At 40.5% G+C, this 21,326-nt stretch overlaps 1 protein-coding gene and 2 long non-coding RNA genes across 6 annotated transcripts in view; 2 read left to right on the forward strand and 1 right to left on the reverse strand.

The window, feature by feature from the left end:
• LOC112075645 (zinc finger protein 180-like) overlaps positions 1-11,053 on the forward strand; it is a 28,720-nt gene extending 17,667 nt beyond the window's left edge. For 2 of the 4 annotated variants that reach the window (XM_024142609.2, XM_070440994.1), the window contains one exon: positions 9,930-11,053. In XM_024142609.2, coding sequence (XP_023998377.2) covers positions 9,930-10,903 — 974 coding nt within the window. In that variant the 3' untranslated portion in view covers positions 10,904-11,053. Of the gene's footprint in view, positions 1-1,517; positions 2,200-8,820; positions 9,074-9,929 lie in introns of those variants that run through there. The other 2 variants (XM_070440993.1, XM_070440995.1) reach the window with 2 other exon arrangements.
• A 1,556-nt stretch (positions 11,054-12,609) lies between these two features.
• On the forward strand, positions 12,610-14,321 carry LOC139025811 (uncharacterized). Its single transcript, XR_011477449.1, has 2 exons — positions 12,610-13,556; positions 14,111-14,321. It is a non-coding gene; the product is annotated as an uncharacterized lncRNA (long non-coding RNA).
• Positions 13,673-18,459, reverse strand: LOC139025812 (uncharacterized). The gene is made up of 2 exons (XR_011477450.1): positions 16,610-18,459; positions 13,673-16,272 (listed from the first exon to the last, which is right to left on the reverse strand). It is a non-coding gene; the product is annotated as an uncharacterized lncRNA (long non-coding RNA).
• Between the last annotated feature and the right edge of the window lie 2,867 nt (positions 18,460-21,326).

Genomic DNA, 21,326 nt, shown 5'->3' on the forward strand with positions numbered 1-21,326 from the left:
ATGCCGTTCTGTACCACCACTCATTCATATATCTTTATGTACATATTCTTTATCCCTTTACACTTGTGTGTGTATAAGGTAGTAGTTGTGGAATTGTTAGGTTAGATTACTTGTTGGTTATTACTGCATTGTCGGAACTAGAAGCACAAGCATTTCGCTACACTCGCATTAACATCTGCTAACCATGTGTATGTGACTAATAAAATTTGATTTGATTTGATTTGATCTATCACTCCGGTGTTAATTTGCTAAATTGTAATTACTTCGCTACTATGGCCTATTTTTTGCCTACCTCCTCACGCCATTTGCACACACTGTATATAGACTCTTTTTTTCAATTGTGTTATTGACTGTACTCTTGTTTATTCCATGTGTAACTCTGTGTTGTTTTTGTCGCACTGCTTTGCTTTATCTTGGCCAGGTCACAGTTGTAAATGAGAACTTGTTCTCAACTGGCCAACCTGGTTAAATAAGGGTGAAATAAAAAATATAAAAAGTAAATATACAAATATCGTAACTTTATCGTAACACCTAAATAGATACTGTCATTAACGCGGTTCTTCAATAATTACACAGAATTCTTAATACTGTAGCTGTTTTGTTAGTCACATGTTCAACTATCATCAGCTGATCCAGGAAATCATTTTCTGAATGCCAGTCAAATGACAAACATCACGACATGCAACAACAACCAAAGTGCTTCTTCATTCATTAGTCTGGTAAAGACAGTTATGCCGTGCTCCACGTTGGATCCAACATCCCTACTTTGGTCATAATGTGTAGAGAACTGTTCCATGATGGATGGGCTATTGTACAACACACAGAGCTATTTTCCTATATTTGTTGTTAGGTGAAGTTATGGGCCAATTTGGCAAACCGTGTACAAACCCTCATTGTCAGGCTGATGGAAAAGCTAGCCAAAGAGCATTTTACTAGTTGAAGTGTTTTTTAAGTATAAAGCGGTTGATTTGTGATGACACAAACATTATATTAAGCAGGACGTTCAAACAAGCCTTAAAATTATAATCCAAAGTAGTGTGAAATGCACTCATAAGCAACCTGGAAATGGAGGTTACTCCCCTGAGATTTCCCCCGTTCACATTCAGAATACATTGTGAAAACTAAAATCTTTGCTCACCATTTTTGCTCCAGGCAGCTATACTACATCCATAACTATCAGTTTCCTCATTAGCGGGGAGGAGTTTCTACAACCAAATTGCATGTGCATCGCCCTCATGCCGCAATTTTAGCAAAACCAAAATGGGGCCTATGTTGGAGACCAAAAGACGTCTGGCACACTGCTTAGAGTTTCAACAACATTAATAACTTATTTCTAGTCTACAATCTTAGATGTTACTACTAATGTGAAAACAAGACAAAATATGACTATTCTTGCTAATTTTAAGACAAATGTCAAATAATCATTACATTCATTACAGACTTGGCTACGCTGTGTTACAGTGGATTTCCACTGTTGTGGGCCTTTAACCATCTGTCTGACTTTGTTGTTCACACAGGAGAGAGACGGGACTATCGTGGGTCCTCTGGGGATCCTCAACAACCTCATGATGCTGACAAGGCAGAGAAGAGTCTCTCCACATTAGAACGCCTCAAGAAACACCCGGAGAGATCCACAGAGAAGAGATCTCACCGCTGCTTTGACTGTGGGAAGAGTTACTCAAGATCAGGTTCACTAAAGATACACCAGAGAATTCACACAAGTGATAAATTTCACTGTTGCTCTGACTGTGGGAAGAGTTTTACTCGGTCAACCAGCCTGATATCACACCAGAGAACACACACAGGAGAGAAACCTTATAGCTGTAATCAATGTTTGAAGAGTTTTGTTTCATCTGGCGGCCTGACAGCACACCAGAGAACACACACAGGAGAGAAATATTTTAGCTGTAATCAATGTGAGAAGAGTTTTACTCAGCTAAGCAGCCTGATATACCACCAGAGAACCACACAGGAGAGAAGCCGTATAGCTGTGCTCAATGTGGGATGAGTTTTACTACCTCTAGCAAGCGGACTAGACACCAAAGAACACACACAGGAGAGAAACCTTATAGCTGTAACCAATGTGGGAAGAGTTTTGCTTCATCTAGAGTCGTACTGTACACCAGAGAACACACACAGGAGAGAAATATTTTAGCTGTAATCAATGTGGGAAGAGTTTTGTTTCATCTGGCAGCCTGACAGCACACCAGAGAACACACACAGGAGAGAAACCTTATAGCTGTGCTCAATGTGGGAAGAGTTTTACTAAGTCTAGCAATCTGACACGACACCAGAGAACACACACAGGAGAGAAACCTTATAGCTGTAATCAATGTGGGAAGAGATACTCTGATAAAAGATATTTGATTAAACATCAGAAAGTACATATAGTTGTTTCATGATATCAATGAATTAATGTCACAATGTAGAATATTAACACATTGTTGTAGTAGTATATTAATAATGTCACAATGTAGAAGCCTAAACATTTGCCCCCTTATCAATTGATTTCAGCATGATATGGATATTAGCCTTTTAACAAAAAGTGGCTGACAAAAATAGAGTCGTTACACTTACCACGTTGGTGACCCACTTGAATCAAAATGCAACACTTCAAAATGTAGCGATCTGTTTTCTACAAATTGTCCTCTAACCAGGGATGTACACATTATTTTTAGATTCCGTGTGGTTTTTGAGCTGTTAGTTTTAACAGGACGTGCAACCTCATCTCCCTCCTCTCGCACAATTGATTTCATCATGATATCGATTAGTTATGACATGTGTTGCGTTCCTTTTTTTAGCGACCCCTACATTTAAATGCATCACTCCAAAATGTAGCTGACTCTCTTCTAACCAGTGAGGTGAAAGATATCTCCTTTTCCATGTGTTTTTTGTTGTTGTATTGTTTTCAACATCACGTACAACCTGTTTTCCTCCCTAATCGATATCAGTGATTTATTGCTGCTTGTGCAGTTTATAAGGTGCTTGTTAAAAAAAATACAAGTAATATGATTATTGTGGCAGATGTTTGTGTACATAGCACATGTTATGTTTAGGTTTTGAATATATCACAAACTGTTTCTGCATATTGGTTATTGATTTAGACATGTTAAAACTGTGTTTTTACATTGGGGCTATTCCACCGAGCAAAATGTAATTGAAAAGAAGAATTTTCAAGTCCAATATTTGTTCGGTTGTAGTTGAAAATATGTATTTTCGGGTCATTTTTTAAATTACTTTAAAACAACTTAATTTCAACGTACTTTCAGTAGCCAAGTGGTTAGAGTAGTAACCGAAAGGTTGCTGGATCGAATCCCCGAGCTGACAAGGTAAAAATATGTTGTTCTGCCCCTGAACAGGGCAGTTAAGCCACTGTTCCTAGGCCGTCATTGTCGATAAGAATTTGTTCTTAACTGACTTGCCTAGTTAAATAAAGGTTAAATAAAAAGTGGACTAGAGTTCTTGAAGCTAGTGAGTTTTCGGATTCTATAAAGGAAAATTTGAAAAAAATAATACTATTGTATATTATTATTTAGAAATACGTGTTTTTAATTGTTGACAGCCAGTAGACGCCATGTTTATATTGGTGAAGGTGAAGCATTGTAGTTGTTTATAATGTGAAATGGAAGTTGTTTTCTGTTGGTGGTGAGAACTCATCCATCAAAAATATAGGATGTATTTGTTGTCTTAAAGGGGAAGGTTTTACAGGCTTTGGTTTTTCCATTTATGTTTTGAGGTTGGACTTTAGCACGTATAGCTCGTTAGCACGTAGGGCGCACTGATTGGTGTCACCTCGTTAGTCAGTATGTGTTACACCTGTGCTGGCTTGTCCATCTCGTTAGTGGGAAGATGGTTCACCTGAGCTGGTCCAGGTTCTATTTAAGAGTGTCTGGCCCAGTGCTCCAGTTGTCTTGATAGATGTGGAGAGTCAACACCTTTAGTTGCTCCACCTTTTTGGTTTACTTCCTGTCTTTAAGTTTGGTGTGGGTTTTTCTTTTGTTTGCTTCTTCTTGGGTAGATTTAGTGGGTCTCTTTTAGGTCCCAGTTGTTGTTGCTAGTCAATTTTCAGCGGACACCCTCGGTGTCTTTCAGAACCCCTCCTAAAAAACAAGCTTATATGTTGGGTTGGATATTGCATCCGATTAATATTTTAATCAATGGAATTTCCTTAGGGTCTTTCAGTTGTTAGTCTTCTGTTTGTTGTGTACTAAATATTTGTTTATTTTCATTGTCTTTTATTTGTTTTTTTCCTGTATAAATAAAGCTTGATTTGATTTCAACAACAAAATGTTATTTTTATTTCACCTTTATTTAACCAGGTAGGCCAGTTGAGAACAAGTTCTAATTTACAACTGCGACCTGGCCAAGATAAAGCAAAGCAGTGCGACAAAAACAACAGAGTTACACATGGGATAAACAAAAGTACAGTCAATAACACAACAGAAAAATCTATATACAGTGTGTGCAAATGGAGTAAGGAGGTTAGGCAATAAATGGGCCATAGTGGCGAAATAATTACAATTTAGCAATTAAACACAAGTGATAGATGTGCAGAAGATGAATGTGCAAGTAGAGATACTGGGGTGCAAAGGAGCAAAAATAAATAATATGGGGATGAGGTAGTTGCGTGTGGCTGTTTACAGATGGGCTGTGTAGAGGTGCAATGATCGGTAAGCTGCTCTGACAGCTGATGCTTAAAGTTAGTGAGGGAGATATATATATGAACCCAATGACCGACCAATCGAAATACTCTTAGTCCCTCTTAGTATGAAAATCAGTATCAATCCCATGTCAAAGGATAAACTACTGAAAACAGAAACAAACAAATGGATCAACCAGATCAATCCCACTTTTCCACCTGGCACCTAAATGTGACTTCTGTCAAACGATCACGCCAAACTGCATTAGGTTTAGATCTACCAGGATGGGCCTTTGACATAGTCTGGACACAGTCAGGCCACTGAATATGCATAAGCAATGTAAAGAGATGGGGTGAATGGGTGGGGGAAAGTACATTTTACACAAATTACCTTCATAATATCAAATGTGTGTGTCTGAGGGGAAATTAACGTTCATACAGCCAAAAGGGTTAGAAAATTACACCAATATCAGTGGACAATTTGCACTAATGTAAATAAACATAGATGGAACATTTTTTAATTTTTTTTGCTGACGTGATGAACCGCAAAGGGAATATAAATATTTACCATCTAAACCTTGTGTGACCTCTCACCTCTGGCTGTAGAAGTGTTCTTCCTAACCAGTCCCTCAACAGCTCTCTGACTGAGCTCCACCCTCACTGGGTCTTCAGAGGAGAGGAAGGCTGAGGAGGGATGGAAGGATGTAGAGCGGCTGTCTGACAAAATCACTATTTTAGTAGTTCATTAAAGTAAATAAGGCTTTATGACTGCTGAATACCAACTATCAATCACTTCGATCATGGATTGTCAGTCGAATTACATCCTTGGGACGTCCCTAACCCATTGAAGTTGACATTTAAAAGGGTTAAGGTTAGGGGTTAGGGTAGGGATGTCCCAAATATCCCAGATAGCATTGACCATCGTGCATTCTTCTGTCTTTTTTACATAGCAGGTGAAGGATTCTGACTTCTGATCTTGAAAATATGAAAATCCTTATTCATGTCACTGTTTGAGAGGGGAATGTAGAACGTTTACATTGTCAGAATGTGTTATTGTTAGACGTCAGGGATCCTATGGAAGGAGAAGGGCCACAAGCCTGGTACAAGTCAACAGGACAGCCGTGAGGTGGGGAGGAGAAGGGCCACAGTCTGGTACAAGTCAACAGGACAGCCGTGAGATGGGGGAGGAGGGAGGAATTTAGGCCGAGGTCAGATGAAGTGAGGAAGAACTGATGTGACTAATGTTCTGCCTAGCAACAGAGTGTAAGGAGGAGACTCAGCATAAAGGGTTAAATACCAGCGCTTGTGTGAATATGTCTTGGTCTTATGCAGCTGTGACTCAGTGGTGAATAAACTTTGTTTGAGCTTTACTTATCGTCTGAGTTTTTACTCTTTATTTAGAACTTAACAGGTGTAAAGAAAACACAGACAAGACAAGTAAGTGCGCAGTCAATTATGGTCATTGTAGTTAATTACAACGTTTTATGCGCTAAACTATGTAGAATATTGGCTTGTACTACATCACACAGTTCAGTCTGGGTCTGATTTATCTCTAGAGAAACACAACATCACACAGTTCAGTCGGATCTGATTATTCTCTAGAGAAACTACAACTCCCTACACACACACAATTCAGTCTGGGTCTGATTTATCTAGAGAAACTACAACTCCCTACATCATCACAACAATTCATCTGGCGGTCTGATTCCTTATCCCTAGAGAAACTACAACTCCCTACTACATCACACAGATCAGTCTGGGTCTGATTTATCTCTAGAGAAATTACAACTCCCTACTACATCACACAGTTCAGGCTGGATCGAATTTATCTCTAGACACTCGCTTGCTTGGCCCAATTCAGGGAAGCATTGATCTACTTCAGTGTCTAGAGTGATTTCCTGTTGTTTTGACACCTCACTAGAAGAATAGAATAACTAGCTGTTGCTACAGAACGAGACGACCAATTCACAGTTAGTCTGTGTCTTATTCTCCACACACGTACACATACCAAGATCACATGTTTTCTATATGCACAAGATAGTTTGACTATATAAGGCTTCTGAACTCCTTGTGTCATCGAGCTCTTGGCCTTCCACCTCAGAGTGTAGGGCTGACCAGCTACATTATTGCAATTGTTATCAAATAAAGGTTGATTGTTTGAAGAAATGTCAGTCTCTTCTTATTGGTTAGAATTTCCACCACAATGTGCAGTAGGCTTTTTCAATACCAACAATGATAGACTAGATCCATTCTGTTGTTGATTTACTTCTGTGTTTTGAGTTGTTATCCTGTTGCATCACACAACTTCTGTTGAGCTTCAATTGGCAGACAGACAGCCTAACATTCTCCTGCAAAATGTTGATAAACTTGGGAATTCCTTTTTCCGTCAATGATAGCAAGCTGTCCAGGCCCTGAGGCAGCAAAGCAGCCCCAAACCATGATGCTCCCTCCACCATACTTTACAGTTGGGATGAGGTTTTGATGTTGGTATACTGTGAATTTTGTTCTCCACACATGGTGTTCTGTGTTCCTTCCCAAAAACTCAACTGTAGTTTAATCTGTCCACAAAATATTTTTGGAATATTCTGCACCTGGAACTTCCAGGTGCACTTTTGCAAACTTCAGACATGCAGCAATGCTTTTTGGGAACAGCAGTGGCTTCTTCCATGATGTCCTCCCATGAACACCATTCTTGTTTAGTGTTTTACGTATCGTAGACTCGTCAACAGAGATGTTAGCATGTTCCAGAGATTTCTGTAAGTCTTTAGCTGACACTCTAGGATTCTTCTTAACCTCATTGAGTATTCTGCATTGTGCTCTTGCTGTCATCTTTGCAGGACGGCCACTCCTAGGGAGAGTAGCAACAGTGCTGAACTTTCTCTATTTATAGACAATTTGTCTTACCGTGGACTGATGAAAATCAAGGCTTTTAGAGATACTTTTGTAACCCTTTCTAGCTTTATGCAAGTCAACAATTCTTAATCTTAGGTCTTCTGAGATCTATTTTGTTCGAGGCATGGTTCACATCAGGCAATGCTTCTTGTGAATAGCAAACTCAAATTTTGTGAGTCTTTATTATAAGGCAGGGCAGCTCTAACCAACATCTCCAATCTCGTCTCATTGGTCTCCAGGTTAGCTGACTCCTGACTCCAATTAGCTTTTGGAGAAGTCATTAGCCTAGGGGTTCACATACTTTTTCCAACCTACACTGTGAATGTTTAAATTATGTATTCAATACAGACAAGAAAAATACAATAATTTGTGTGTTATTATTTATTATCAAATTTGATGACCAATTTATGCAGAAATCCAGGTCATTCCAAAGGGTTCACATATTTTTTCTTGCCACTGTAGATGTCATGTATTGTCATGTTATGTTCTCTATAATGAAACATCACCAAGTTAAATAAAGTTGATAAGATATTCTTAATCGACATTAAATAAAAAATGGTTGTTCAGAAATGATTCATTATTATGTTGCTCTCATGAAATGAACAAAATATTTCACAATCATTCCCACTGCTGATATTCACAGAGAATAATTACAAGGATCATATTTCTCAGTTGCATTGACCTGCAGACATCAGACACCCCTCTCCCCGTATGCACATGTGACTGAAATGTAACCAATCACAAAAATCACTGAGCCAGCTTTGATGGCCCAATAAAAATTAAACTGCACGTTTCTGCCAGCCAATGGGATAATTCCAGTGCACTACATGTGTAGAGGGATAATTCCAGTGCAGTACGTGTGTAGAGGGATAATTCCAATTCAGGAAGTTCCTACCGTCTAACTTTTTGTCTGAACATTATAATATACATTTTACTCAACTGCGTTACCCACTCCAGTCAACATAAGGCGGGTATGGGAATTTAAGGTTACGCTGCTAGTGTGACGGAACGTTTCTTTAACAGCAGCAACAGTAAGTCAGACACCTCCGTAGCTTGCTAGCCGAACCAATTAAGCTCTTTAGACGCGTTCGTGTTTTTTAGCCACCTTGTTTTAAACTCACTTCTGTCGTCTAGTTAGTTATCCGATTTAATTTCATATTTACGGTGTTGTTGTTATTAGTCAGCTAGCGGGCTGGTTAAGTTAGCATTAGCCTAGCTAGCTAACATCTCCGACCATGAGTTCACTAAGTTACTCTCCTCCTGCTAAAGAAGAGGAAGTCGTGGAAGAGGAGGCTGTTACAATACAAAAACAAGTAGAGGTTGAGGCTGTTACAGTGAAAGACGCGTTCAGGGTGAAAGAGGAGGATGTTACAGTAAAAGAAGAGGAGGATGCAGCTTTTGGGGCGAAAGAGGGGGAGGTGACTGTCACATCCAAAAAGGAGGAGGCTGAAGAGGAGGACACTGGATTTCTGGGCCCGGTTTCCCAAACGCATCTTACGGCATCCAATGATTCTAACGATGAACGGGCCCTGATTAACACTAGTAAGTACTGCCTTAAAAACAGAGGCACAAACTCTATAGTTGTTGAACTGATGTTTGGTGTTAAAGGGGAAATATGCAATTGCTACATCCATATTAGTACTTTTAAATAATTTATTCATAGCCATTGTTTCTTGAAGAATATAACACATGCCTCATGAGCTTAGTTCAACCTTTGTACCACATAAGTATAAAGCAGTTGATTTGCGACAATAACACAAACAGGACATTCAACCGAGCCTTACAATTATAATCCAAAAGTAGTGTGAAATGCACTCATAAGCAACCTGTAAATGGAGGCTATTTTTGCTGTCAGCCTATGAGAACTCCCCCGAGTTTTCCCCCACAGTGGTGAATTAGTATATAGCGACAGAGCTTAATGTGAGTTTCCTTGAGTAGCACTCCCGAACTTGTGCTGTAATATTCAGAATACATTGTGAAAAACTAAAATCTTTGCTCACCATTTTTGCTCCATGCAGATATACTACATCCATAACTAGAGGTTTCCTCATTAGCAGGGAGGTGTTTCTTCAATCAAATTGCGTGTGCATTGCCCAATTTTAGCAAACATAGAAAGGGGCCTATTTTGGAGACCAAAAGTCATCTGGCACACTGTTTAGAGTTTCAACAACTTTAATACATTATTTCTAGCCTACAATCATTGACGTTACTAATAATATGAAAACAAAACAAAATATGACTTGTTGCTCACTGTCTTAATTGTCAAATAATTTAACACATGTCAATTGTTGTACAACTTCATGGGTACGCTCTGGACATCACCTTTTACCTCAAAAAAACAGTGGATTTCTGCTGTTGTGGGACTTTAACCATCTGTATGACTTTGTCATTCACACAGGAGAGAGACGTGACTATTGTGGATCCTCTGGGGAGCCTCAACAACATCATGAAGCTGACGAGGCAGAGAAAAGTTTCTCCAGATCAGAACACCTCAAGAAACACCAGCAGAGACCCACAGGGAAGAAATCTAACTGCTGCTCTGACTGTGGGAAACGTTGCAAATATTCATCAGAACTTAAAATACACCAGAGAACACACACAGGAGAGAAGCCTTATAGCTGTGATCAATGTGGGAAGAGTTTTACTGTGTCAAGCTCCTTGATAGTGCACCAGAGAACACACACAGGAGAGAAATCGTATAGCTGTGGTCAATGTGGGAAGAGTTTTAATCGGTCAAGCAGCCTGATAGTACACCAGAGAGTACACACAGGAGAGAAACCTTATAGCTGTACTCAATGTGGGAAGAGTTTTGTTCAATCTGGCTCTCTGACTTTACACCAGAGAACACACACAGGAGAGAAACCTTATAGCTGTGGTCAATGTGGGAAAAGTTTTGTTCAATCTGGCTCTCTGACTTTACACCAGAGAACACACACAGGAGAGAAACCTTATAGCTGTGATCAATGTGGGAAGAGTTTTGGTCAATCTAGAGATCTGACAGTGCACCAGAGAATACACACAGGAGAGAAACCCTATATATGTGAGCAATGTGGGAAATGTTTTGCTGCATCTAGAAATCTGACTCTACACCAGAGAACACACACAGGAGAGAAACCTTATAGTTGTACTCAATGTGGGAAGAGTTTCTGTACATCTAGCTATCTAACTATACACCAGAGAACACACACAGGAGAGAAACCCTTTAGCTGTACTCAATGTGGGAAGAGTTTTGTTCAATCTGGCTCTCTGACTGTCCACCAGAGAACACACACAGGAGTGAAACGATATAGCTGTAGTCAATGTGGGAAGAGATACTCTGATAAAAGATCTCTGATTAAACATCAGAAAATACATGAAGGAGTTATTTCATGATATCAATGAATTAATGTCACAATATAGAATGTTTTAACATTGTAGTAGGAGTATTTTAATGATGTCACAATGTAGAATGTTTTAACATTGTAGTAGGAGTATTTTAATGATGTCACAATGTAGAACCCTGAACGTTTGTCCCCTGTTCTATTGATTTCAGCATGATATGGATATTAGCCTCAGGGGAAATCCAGGCTCTGAATTGAAAGAGGACTATTTATATGATTAAACAAAGTGAGAAACAAAAAGAGTTGTTACACTTTACCACGTTGGTGACCCACTTGAATAAAAATGCAACACTTCAAAATGTAGCGAGCTGTTTTCTACAAATTGTCCTCTAACCAGGGATGTACACATTACTCCCAGATTCCGTGTGGTTTTTGAGCTGTTACTTTTAACAGGATGTTAAACAGGATCTCTCGCACAATTGATATGAGTGATGACAAATAAGTGTTGCGTTTTTCTTAGTTTTGGGGACCCATAAACTAGCTGACTGTCTTCTGCAGGTTGTCCTCTAACCAGTGAGGTAAAAGATATCTCCAGTTTTCCATGTGTTAGTTTCAACAGCACGTACAACCTGATTTCCCCCCTAATCGATATCAGTGATTTAATTTCAACGTACTTGCAGCCTATACACATGGACGCAGTATAATAAATTGGTCTATAATCAATTTTATTAACAATCTTACATCAGTCTAGTATTTCTTTACAACATCCAAGTGCTAATTGTCTTTATTCCATTACTGAAGAAGCAGGACTCAAATCATCTCATATTTCAAACATCCAGCATGACAAAAGATACACGTTTTATTATTCCATGCATCACCATTAAGTTAATTATTGCCAATACATTTTAACAAAGGGGTGTACATTTGGTTTTGATATTTCATCTTTACAAGTCATGTAACATTTAGTAATCATAATTATTTMTGCAACCAACTGACAATTTTTGGGTACTATTATATTGACGTTGTTGCCCTGCTTTTAGAATATCAGGGTTCATTCTCAGATGTGCCAACCCAAATGTACTAGAGCATGACATTGGGGACTGGGCCCCGATCCAACAACATGCCTATCGAGTGAACCCTGAAAAGGGAGAGAAGCTCCGCAGTGAGGTGGAACGTTACTATGGATATTGCAGGAGTTGGTTGCTGATTGTCTCAAGGGTGGGCAGTCAACAMGTTTTGCGTTTAGCCAGTGCGTTGCCATTGATCCCAATTTAGTTTGACTGCACGTTTTTCTGYATTGGAGATTAGTTTTGTTTGGGCTCGTTTCAAGGGGACAAGAGTCCTAGAAGCTAGTGAGTTTTAGGAAGACGGGAATTCTAGAAGCTAGTGGGGGGGGAAATGATATATTTGTTGTCTTTGGTTTTTCCATTTATGTTTTTAGGTTGGACTTTAGCACGTATAGCTCATTAGCACGTAGGGCTCACTGATTGGTGTCACCTCGTTAGTCAGTATGTGTTACACCTGCACTGGCTTGTCCATCTCGTTAGTGAGAAGGTGTTTCACCTGAGCTGGTCCAGGTTCTATTTAAGAGTGTCTGGCCCAGTGCTCCAGTTGTCTTGATAGATGTGGAGAGTCAACACCTTTAGTTGTGCCACCTTTTTGGTTTGTTTCCTGTCTTTAAGTTTGGTGTGGGTTAGGTAATGGCGGACTGAACGAAGTTATGTAGAGCACCTCAAGATAAAACATAATATTCGAAATATCTGCTAAATTAGACTAAAATATTAGCACTAAATAATCTGGTGGGTGATAACCTTCAATCTGGATAATAACACAAAACAAATCCTAAGAATAGAGACATTTATCGACAAATATTACGAAAACAAGCAACATCCAAAAATGACGGAGAATAAGACAGGGGAACCGAATCAAAAACGAAAACGTGACTCCTCAACCGACACGGATGATCTAATATTCTCAACACCGGCAATGGTAAAGGTCGAAACCGATCTGTTAAAATCAATAAATGACAAACTGGGTAGGGTGGGTATAATTTGTGGAACGTTCCAACAGGAATCCGTTCCAAAAACTCCGTAAATATCAAGGTTGCCAACAAACAACGCATACAGTCGTATAACAGTAGAATGACATACCGGGTTGGGAGTGAGCTCTGTAATTACGTTTTTAACTCGGAAAAAATGTCTCTCTTCGTTCTGGTAGCCTCCGCCATTTCTYGTTCGTTGGTTTAGTTATTATTTCCGGTGTTCCTGCATTCCCCGGTGAACTCTGTTGCGCCTCAATTGGGGAATCGCTGTGGTTGAAATGTAACTAATGACCGCAAGCCCCAGTATTTTATTAGCTAGGTGGCTTGTACACAATTGTTACCGATGATACTGTATATACCTACTCGTAGTACAGAAATATGCATTGTATTTTGCCAAGTTCTTTCGGTGTTAATCCTGTTTCCCAGACATAGCAGGTAAAATGTGTCTGTGTTGTGTTGTTGAGTTCATCTTGCCTAGTTAAAAAAAGATTAAATTAATTAGAACATTTCAAATATATACTTTGACCTATTTCAGGTAACCCCAAGATGCTTGATTCACTACAGCTGCTTTTGAAGAACTTTCCAGTCGTTTTTGCTTTACATTGCGACTTTTGAACGTCTGTTTATTGGACATATATATTAGTGTCTAATAAAAAAGAGCAACGTATGTAAAGCATCCTATCTGTTTTAAGGTTATAGTGTGTGTGTATATGCGTGTGTAGTGTAGGTCCTCTTGATGTCCACTRGGTGTCAGCACGGCTTCAATAATGTCACACCAGGTTCACAACATGTTTTTATGTGTAACAAATCTAATTGTCACATGCGCCGAATACTACATATGTAGACCTTATAGTGAAATGCTGACTTACAAGCCCTTAACACATATTTTTCTAAAAAGGAAATTGTTGGTTAATTAAGAAATAAAAGTTACAAATAAATAAAGAGCAGCAGTAAAATAAAAAYAGCGAGSCTATATACATGGGGTACCGGTACAGAGTCAATGTGTSGGGGCMCCKGTTAGTCGAGGTAWTTGAGGTGTTCCTTTCAAGTCCAGWGGTGTAAATTACTTAACAAAAATGTATTTAAAGTACTCCACTACATTCCGTTTATATCTGTGTTTTTTTGTATCTGTACTTTTACTCTTTCTGTTTCTTTACAACTTTTGATTTTACTTCACTACATTTCTAAAGAAAATATTTWTTTTTTTACTCCGTACAGTTTCCCTGGCACCCAAAAGTACTTGTTTCATTTCGAATGCTAAGCCGGACAGGAAAATGGTCCAAATCACACACTTATCAAGAGAACATCCCTGGTCATTCCTACTGCATCTGATCTAGCGGACTTACTAAACACATGATTTGTTTGTAAATTATGTCTGAATGTTGGAATGTTCCCATGGCTATTACTTAAATAAACAAACAAGAAAGTTGTGCTGTCTGGTTTTTAATAATATGGAAGGTCAAATAATTTATACTTTTATCACTGATACTTTACCACAACTCTATTAAAGGACATTCTACACAAGGTGTCACTTCATTTCTTGCTATTTGATGGGAACTACCCTCTACCGCCTACAACCTCAAGTTCAGGCTCTTTCATGCCCACAAAAGGCAACATCAAAAATGGCTGTCTAAAAATTGCTCTCCCTGGATTTGACCTCTCAAGCTCTGGTTTGGGGAGCAAACACCATAACCACTACTCTACCAGACAGACAGAGAATACATGTTAAGGGCTACTTCAAATGTACACATCAAAGACAACATTTCAGAGGTTGGAGAATGGCGTGGGGGCTTGTACTTCTTGGGTCCACCAACCGTTCCTCAATCTTCTTCTGATGACTACAAGCAAGATTATGAATCTTCAAAACCTACACTATAGGATGGATGTGTTTAGGAATGGGGGACGAAATTCGAAAGGGACGTGTTTCCAATTACCAGCAAATAAACCCTAGAAATGTTATTCCAAAATCTTAATATTGGAACTTTGTCCATAAATTTGCATACTACTGTCTATAAGCTATCATAACATGTGGGTTTTGTCTTGGGGACAAGGTATCGGAACGCCTTTGAATGGTCTACAAAGCATGCCCCCAGGTAAAAGTTGGCTTTTGCAGACAAGGATTAATATGTTACTCCACGACATAATATGTTATCACAACTCTATTAAAGGACATTCTACACAAGGTGTCACTTCATTTCTTGCTATTTGATGGGAACTACCCTCTACCCCCTACACACCTCAAGTTAGCTCTTTCATGCCCACAAAAGGCAACATCAAAAATGGCTGTCTAAAAATTGCTCTCCCTGGATTTGACCTCTCAAGCTCTGGTTTGGGGAGCAAACACATAACCACTACTCTACCAGACAGACAAGAGATACATGTTAGGGCTACTTCAAATGTACACATCAAAGACAACATTTCAGAGGTTGGAGAATGGCGTGGGGGCTTGTACTTCTTGGGTCCACCAACCGTTCCTCAATCTTCTTCTGATGACTAACAGCATAGATTATGAATCTTCAAAACCTACACTATAGGATGGTGTGTTTAGGAATGGGGGACGAAATTCGAAAGGGACGTGTTTCCAATTACCAGCAAATAAACCCTAGAAATGTTATTCCAAAATCTTAATATTGGAACTTTGTCCATAAATTTGCATACTACTGTCTATAAGCTATCATAACATGTGGGTTTTGTCTTGGGGACAAGGTATCGGAACGCTTTGATTGGTCTACAAAGCATGCCCCCAGGTAAAAGTTGGCTTTTGCAGACAAGGATTATATTTTTGCCAGGTTGCGTTCAATACCATTTTAAATCAAATCAAATCAAATGTATTTATATAGCACTTCTTACATCAGCTGATATCTCAAAGTGCTGTACAGAAACCCAGCCTAAAACCCCAAACAGCAAGCAATGCAGGTGTAGAAGCACGGTGGCTAGGAAAAACTCCCTAGAAAGTTCAAAACCTAGGAAGAAACCTGGAGAGGAACCAGGCTATGAGGGGTGGCCAGTCCTCTTCTGGCTGTGCCGGGTGGAGATTATAACAGAACATGGCCAAGATGTTAAATGTTCATAAATGACCAGCATGGTCAAATAATAATAATCACAGTAGTTGTCGAGGGTGCAGCAAGTCAGCACCTCAGGAGTAAATGTCAGTTGGCTTTTCATGGCCGATCATTAAGAGTATCTCTACCGCTCCTGCGGTCTCTAGAGAGTTGAAAACAGAAAGTCTGGGACAGGTATCACGTCCGGTGAACAGGTCAGGGTTCCATAGCCTCAGGCAGAACAGTTGAAACTGGAGCAGAAGCACGGCCAGGTGGACTGGGGACAGCAAGGAGTCATTATGCCAGGTAGTCCTGAGGCATGGTCATAGGGCTCAGGTCCTCCGAGAGAGAGAAAGAAAGAGAAGAAGAGAGAATTAGAGAGAGCATACTTAAATTCACACAGGACACACAGGACAAGACAGGAGAAGTACTCCAGATATAACAAACTACTGACCCTAGCCCCCCGACACATAAACTACTGCAGCATAAATACTGGAGGCTGAGACAGGAGGGGTCAGGAGACACTGTGGCCCCATCCGATGATACCCCCGGACAGGGCCAAACAGGAAGGATATAACCCCAAATTTGCATACTACTGTCTATAAGCTATCATAACCCACTTTGCCAAAGCACAGCCCCCACACCACTAGAGGGATATCTTCAACCACCAACTTACCATCCTGAGACAAGGCAGAGTAAAGCCCACAAAGATCTCTGCCATGGCACACCCCAAGGGGGGGCACCAACCCAGACAGGAAAATCACGTCAGTGACTCAACCCACTCAAGTGACGCATTCCTCCTAGGGACGGCATGAAAGAGCACCAGTAAGCCAGTGACTCCATCCAATTCAGAAAATAAYCCAAATTCCAAATCCTATTAAAAAAAACATCCTTTTTGAAAGCATTCAAGAGGTTGGCAATTGGAATTTCATTGTACTTCCTGAATTGATGAGTGAAATGGAATTCACCCCATCCCTGCCTCTTAACCCTTGTGATGTCTTAAGAGTATAAAATTACCCACCACTGTGTTCATCAGCAGAGAAAACCCTCAAAATAATATTTTTTCAACCTGATATTTGATTACTTTTCCTAGAGTGACCCCAACATTAGAAAAAGTGAAACATCGCCTTTGTTGATATTCCCATTAAAACTGTACACCACCAGGGTACAAAGATTGTCTTAAGGTCATTTTTTTACACGGCATTTATACAATCATTCACACAACACAAAACCCCAAAGACTCTCTCTCTCTCACACGCACACACACAGYCAGACACACAAGGAGAAATAGAGATTATGTGTGCTACTGATTCCGACAAAACTATAACTTTCTGGTTAATTTGCAACATCTCCCCTCCACAACCCCACACATGAGTCACAGACAAAATAAAAGCTATTTCAGACAAAATGGACTCAATCTATTGGTCTGCAACAAAACCATCCATTGTTTAGTTGTGGGGAATGCAGTCAGAGGCTATAAAGGTGCTGCAGATGACAGTCCCCCCAGTTCTCTCTTGGCTGAAGCCATGAGTTCACGTTTCAGTCCCCAACAGGTCGTAGATCTGTTTTTTTCAATTGTCCAGGAGGAACAAGAGAACGATGATTTAGAAGAGGAAGAGGTATCTGAAGAAGAAGATGGGGAATAATACAACCCAGAGTACAATGCATCATCTTCAGATGAAGAAGAAATCCCCAAAGGTGAAAGAGATCTTTTTTTTTTTTTAAACAGCAAAATAACATGGTCCTTGTCACCATATGACAACCAGGGCAGGATGGCAGCATTTAGGATGCAGAGAGTGGAAGGGCGATTGTCCGTGTCACGATGCCACTGAATGTTTTTCACAATTTCTCAAGAATAGTACGATTTGATAACCGTGAGTCAAGACTTGCAAGACGTGTGAGAGACAATCTGGCGGCAAGAAGAGAGGTCTGGGAGAAGTGGGTGAGAAGCGTCTGCCATACCTCTACAACCCTGGGCCTGAAGTAACAGTGGATGAGCAACTGGTTCCATTCAGAGGTACATTTGTATTTTCATATCTGTAACGTAAGTGATTTTCACTGTTAATTGTATTATGTATTGCTATAATATCATTGATTTATGTGATTYTTTTCTGTGATGCTGATAATAATTACTGATTTCTTTTGTCAAAAGGTTGCTGTCCTTTTCGGCAGTATATGACGAGCAAGACAGCAAAGTATTGCATCATGATATGGGTGGCCTGTTACGCACAATCCAGCTACGCTTGGAAGATCAAATCAATTCCAAATCAAATTATATCAAATCCATTTTAATTTGTCACATGCAGATGTTAATGCGAGTGTAGCGAAATGCTTGTGCTTGTAGTTCAGACAATGCTGTAATAACCAACGAGTAATCTAACCTAACAATTTCACAACAACTACCTTATACACACAAGTGTAAAGGAATGAAGAATATGTACATAAAAATATATGGATGAGCGATGGCCGAACGGCATAGGCAAGATGCAGTAGATGGTATAGAATACAGTATATACATATGAGATGAGTAATGTAGGGTATGTAAACATATAAAAGTCAAGATGGCAAGATGTAGTAGATGGTATAGATACAGTATATACATATGAGATGAGTAATGTAGGGTATGTAAACATATAAAAGTGGCATTGTTTAAAGTGCCTAGTGATACATGTATTACATCAAGATGGCAAGATGTAGTAGATGGTATAGAGTACAGTATATACATATGAGATGAGTAATGTAGGGTATGTAAACATTATATGAAGTGGCATTGTTTAAAGTGGCTAGTGATACATTACATCAAGATGGCAAGATGCAGTAGATGATATAGAGTACAGTATATACATATGAGATGAGTAATGTAGGGTATGTAAACATTATATAAAGTGCCATTGTTTAAAGTGGCTAGTGATACATTTTTTCATCATTTTTTACATTCTTAAAGTGGCTGGAGTTGAGTCAGTATGTTGGCAGCAGCCACTCAATGTTAGTGGTGGCTGTTTAACGGTCTGATGGCCTTGAGATAGAAGCTGTTTTTCAGTCTCTCGGTCCCTGCTTTGATGCACCTGTACTGACCTCGCCTTCTGGATGATAGGGGTGAACAAGCAGTGGCTCGGGTGGTTGTTGTTCTTTGATCTTTATGGCCTTCCTGACATCGGGTGGTGTAGGTGTCCTGGAGGGCAGGTAGTTTGCCCCCGGTGATGCGTTGTGCAAACCTCACTACCCTCTGGAGAGCCTTACGGTTGTGGCGGAGCAGTTGCCGTCCAAGCGGTGATACAGCCCGACAGGATGCTCTCGATTGTGCATCTGTAAAAGTTTGTGAGTGCTTTTGGTGACAAGCCGATTTTCTTCAGCCTCCTGAGGTTGAAGAGGCGCTGCTGCGCCTTCTTCACCACACTGTCTGTGTGGGTGGACCAATTCAGTTTGTCCGTGATGTGTACGCCGAGGAACTTAAAACTTACTACCCTCTCCACTACTGTCCCGTCGATGTGGATAGGGGGGTGCTCCCTCTGCTGTTTCCTGAAGTCCACGATCATCTCCTTTGTTTTGTTCACGTTGAGTGTGAGGTTATTTTCCTGACACCACACTTCGACGAGGGCCCTCACCTCCTCCCTGTAGGCTCGTCGTTGTTGGTAATCAAGCCTACCACTGTAGTGTCGTCTGCAAACTTGATGATTGAGTTGGAGGCGTGCATGGCCACGCAGTCATGGGTGAACAGGGAGTACAGGAGAGGGCTCAGAACGCACCCTTGCGGGGCCCCAGTGTTGAGGATCAGCGGAGTGGAGATGTTGTTACCTACCCTCACCACCTGGGTGCGGCCCATCAGGAAGTCCAGTACCCAGTTGCACAGGGCGGGGTCGAGTCTACAAAGGGAAGCTGACCAGTGGAGGCCCGGAGAAGAACCAGGGGATGCGGCTTGTGCTTGATGTGACAGATGGACTGAGGGGGCACAATGTCACGTGTTACAATTTCTTTACCTCTTATGAACTCAGCCAGCAGCTCCTGAAGAGGAAGATTACCATGGTTGGCACAGTTAGAAAGAACAAGCCTTAGCTCCCCCCTGCACTCCTCGCAACAAGGGGGGAGAGGCCTTCTCATCAAAGTTTGCCTTCACCCTTACCACCACTGTCACGACTTCTGCCGAAGTCGGTGCCTCTCCTTGTTCGGGTGGTGTTCAGCGGTCGACGTCACCGTTCTTATAGCCATCGCCGATCCATTTTTCATGTTCCATTTGTTTTGTCTTGTTTTACACACACCTGGTTTTTATTCCCAAATTACATGTTGTATTTAAAACCCTCTGTATCCCCCATGTCCTTGTCGGTAATTGTTTATTGTAAGTGCTTGTGCACTTGTGTTCTGGTGCACCACGGGTTATATTACCCATATGTCTTTGTTAATTTTAATGCCGTTACGTTTTTTTATTAAACTGCTCTGGCTATTACCGAGTTCTGCTCTCCTGCGTCTGACTTCCCTGCTACCAGATACTTCCCTGCTACCAGATACGCACTGCCAAAGAGGAACAAGAATGTGGTCCTCCTGAGGAGACTGCACAAAACGGCTGAGATCAGTGATCATGAGGACAGGAAGCCAGCCATCATCCTGGACTACAACCACAACAAAGGAGGCGTGGACAACCTGGACAAGGTYATTGGAACTTACAGCTGCGGGAGGATGACTGCCCGCTGGCCCCTGGTCATCCTCCATAATGTCATTGATGTTTCCTCATACAATGCCTTCGGGATATTGAACAAGATCAACCATACCTGGATACCTGATAAAATAAACAACATGAAGGTGTTCTTGGAGCAGCTGGGAAAGGCACTTATAACCCCACACATTCAAAGAAGGGAGCGCCTCCACCTCACAGCAGCCTCTGCAGTGCTTGAAAAAATGAAAAAGCTGGTTTTTAGGGGGGCTTGAATTCTTGTTCCTGATCACCTTGAGAGGCTGCAGATGGGGCAGGCAAGAGGAGGTAGAATGGCAATTCTGCGCCCCCTCCAAAGAACAGCTGTTAGAAAAGCCAAAATGCTATGCTGCTGCTACGCCTGTGAGAAATACACTCTTGCATGCATAAGTCAGCACACACTTGCATACTGTGCGCTCAGCATAGGTGCTAATTAGATAGAGTGATTGATTATGTCATCACATTTTTGTTTTGTATCTATTATGGCTTTATTTTATTCATTATTTATTCTTGTGATTTTATACACTGCAGGTGAGGACAATTGGTTTAAAAAAAAATGGGAGAAGGAACTAGAGAAGACTTCCATCATATGTAACTCTGTATATCAGAATAATATCAACAATGTGTTTTCATCAAGCTCAAGCTGTTATTGATTCCTATCATAATATTTGCGAAAACATACTTCTGACATCATTTTCTGCTACTAGTC

The sequence above is a fragment of the Salvelinus sp. IW2-2015 genome, unplaced genomic scaffold (genome assembly GCF_002910315.2).
Source record: "Salvelinus sp. IW2-2015 unplaced genomic scaffold, ASM291031v2 Un_scaffold3314, whole genome shotgun sequence".
NCBI lineage: Eukaryota > Metazoa > Chordata > Actinopteri > Salmoniformes > Salmonidae > Salvelinus > Salvelinus sp. IW2-2015.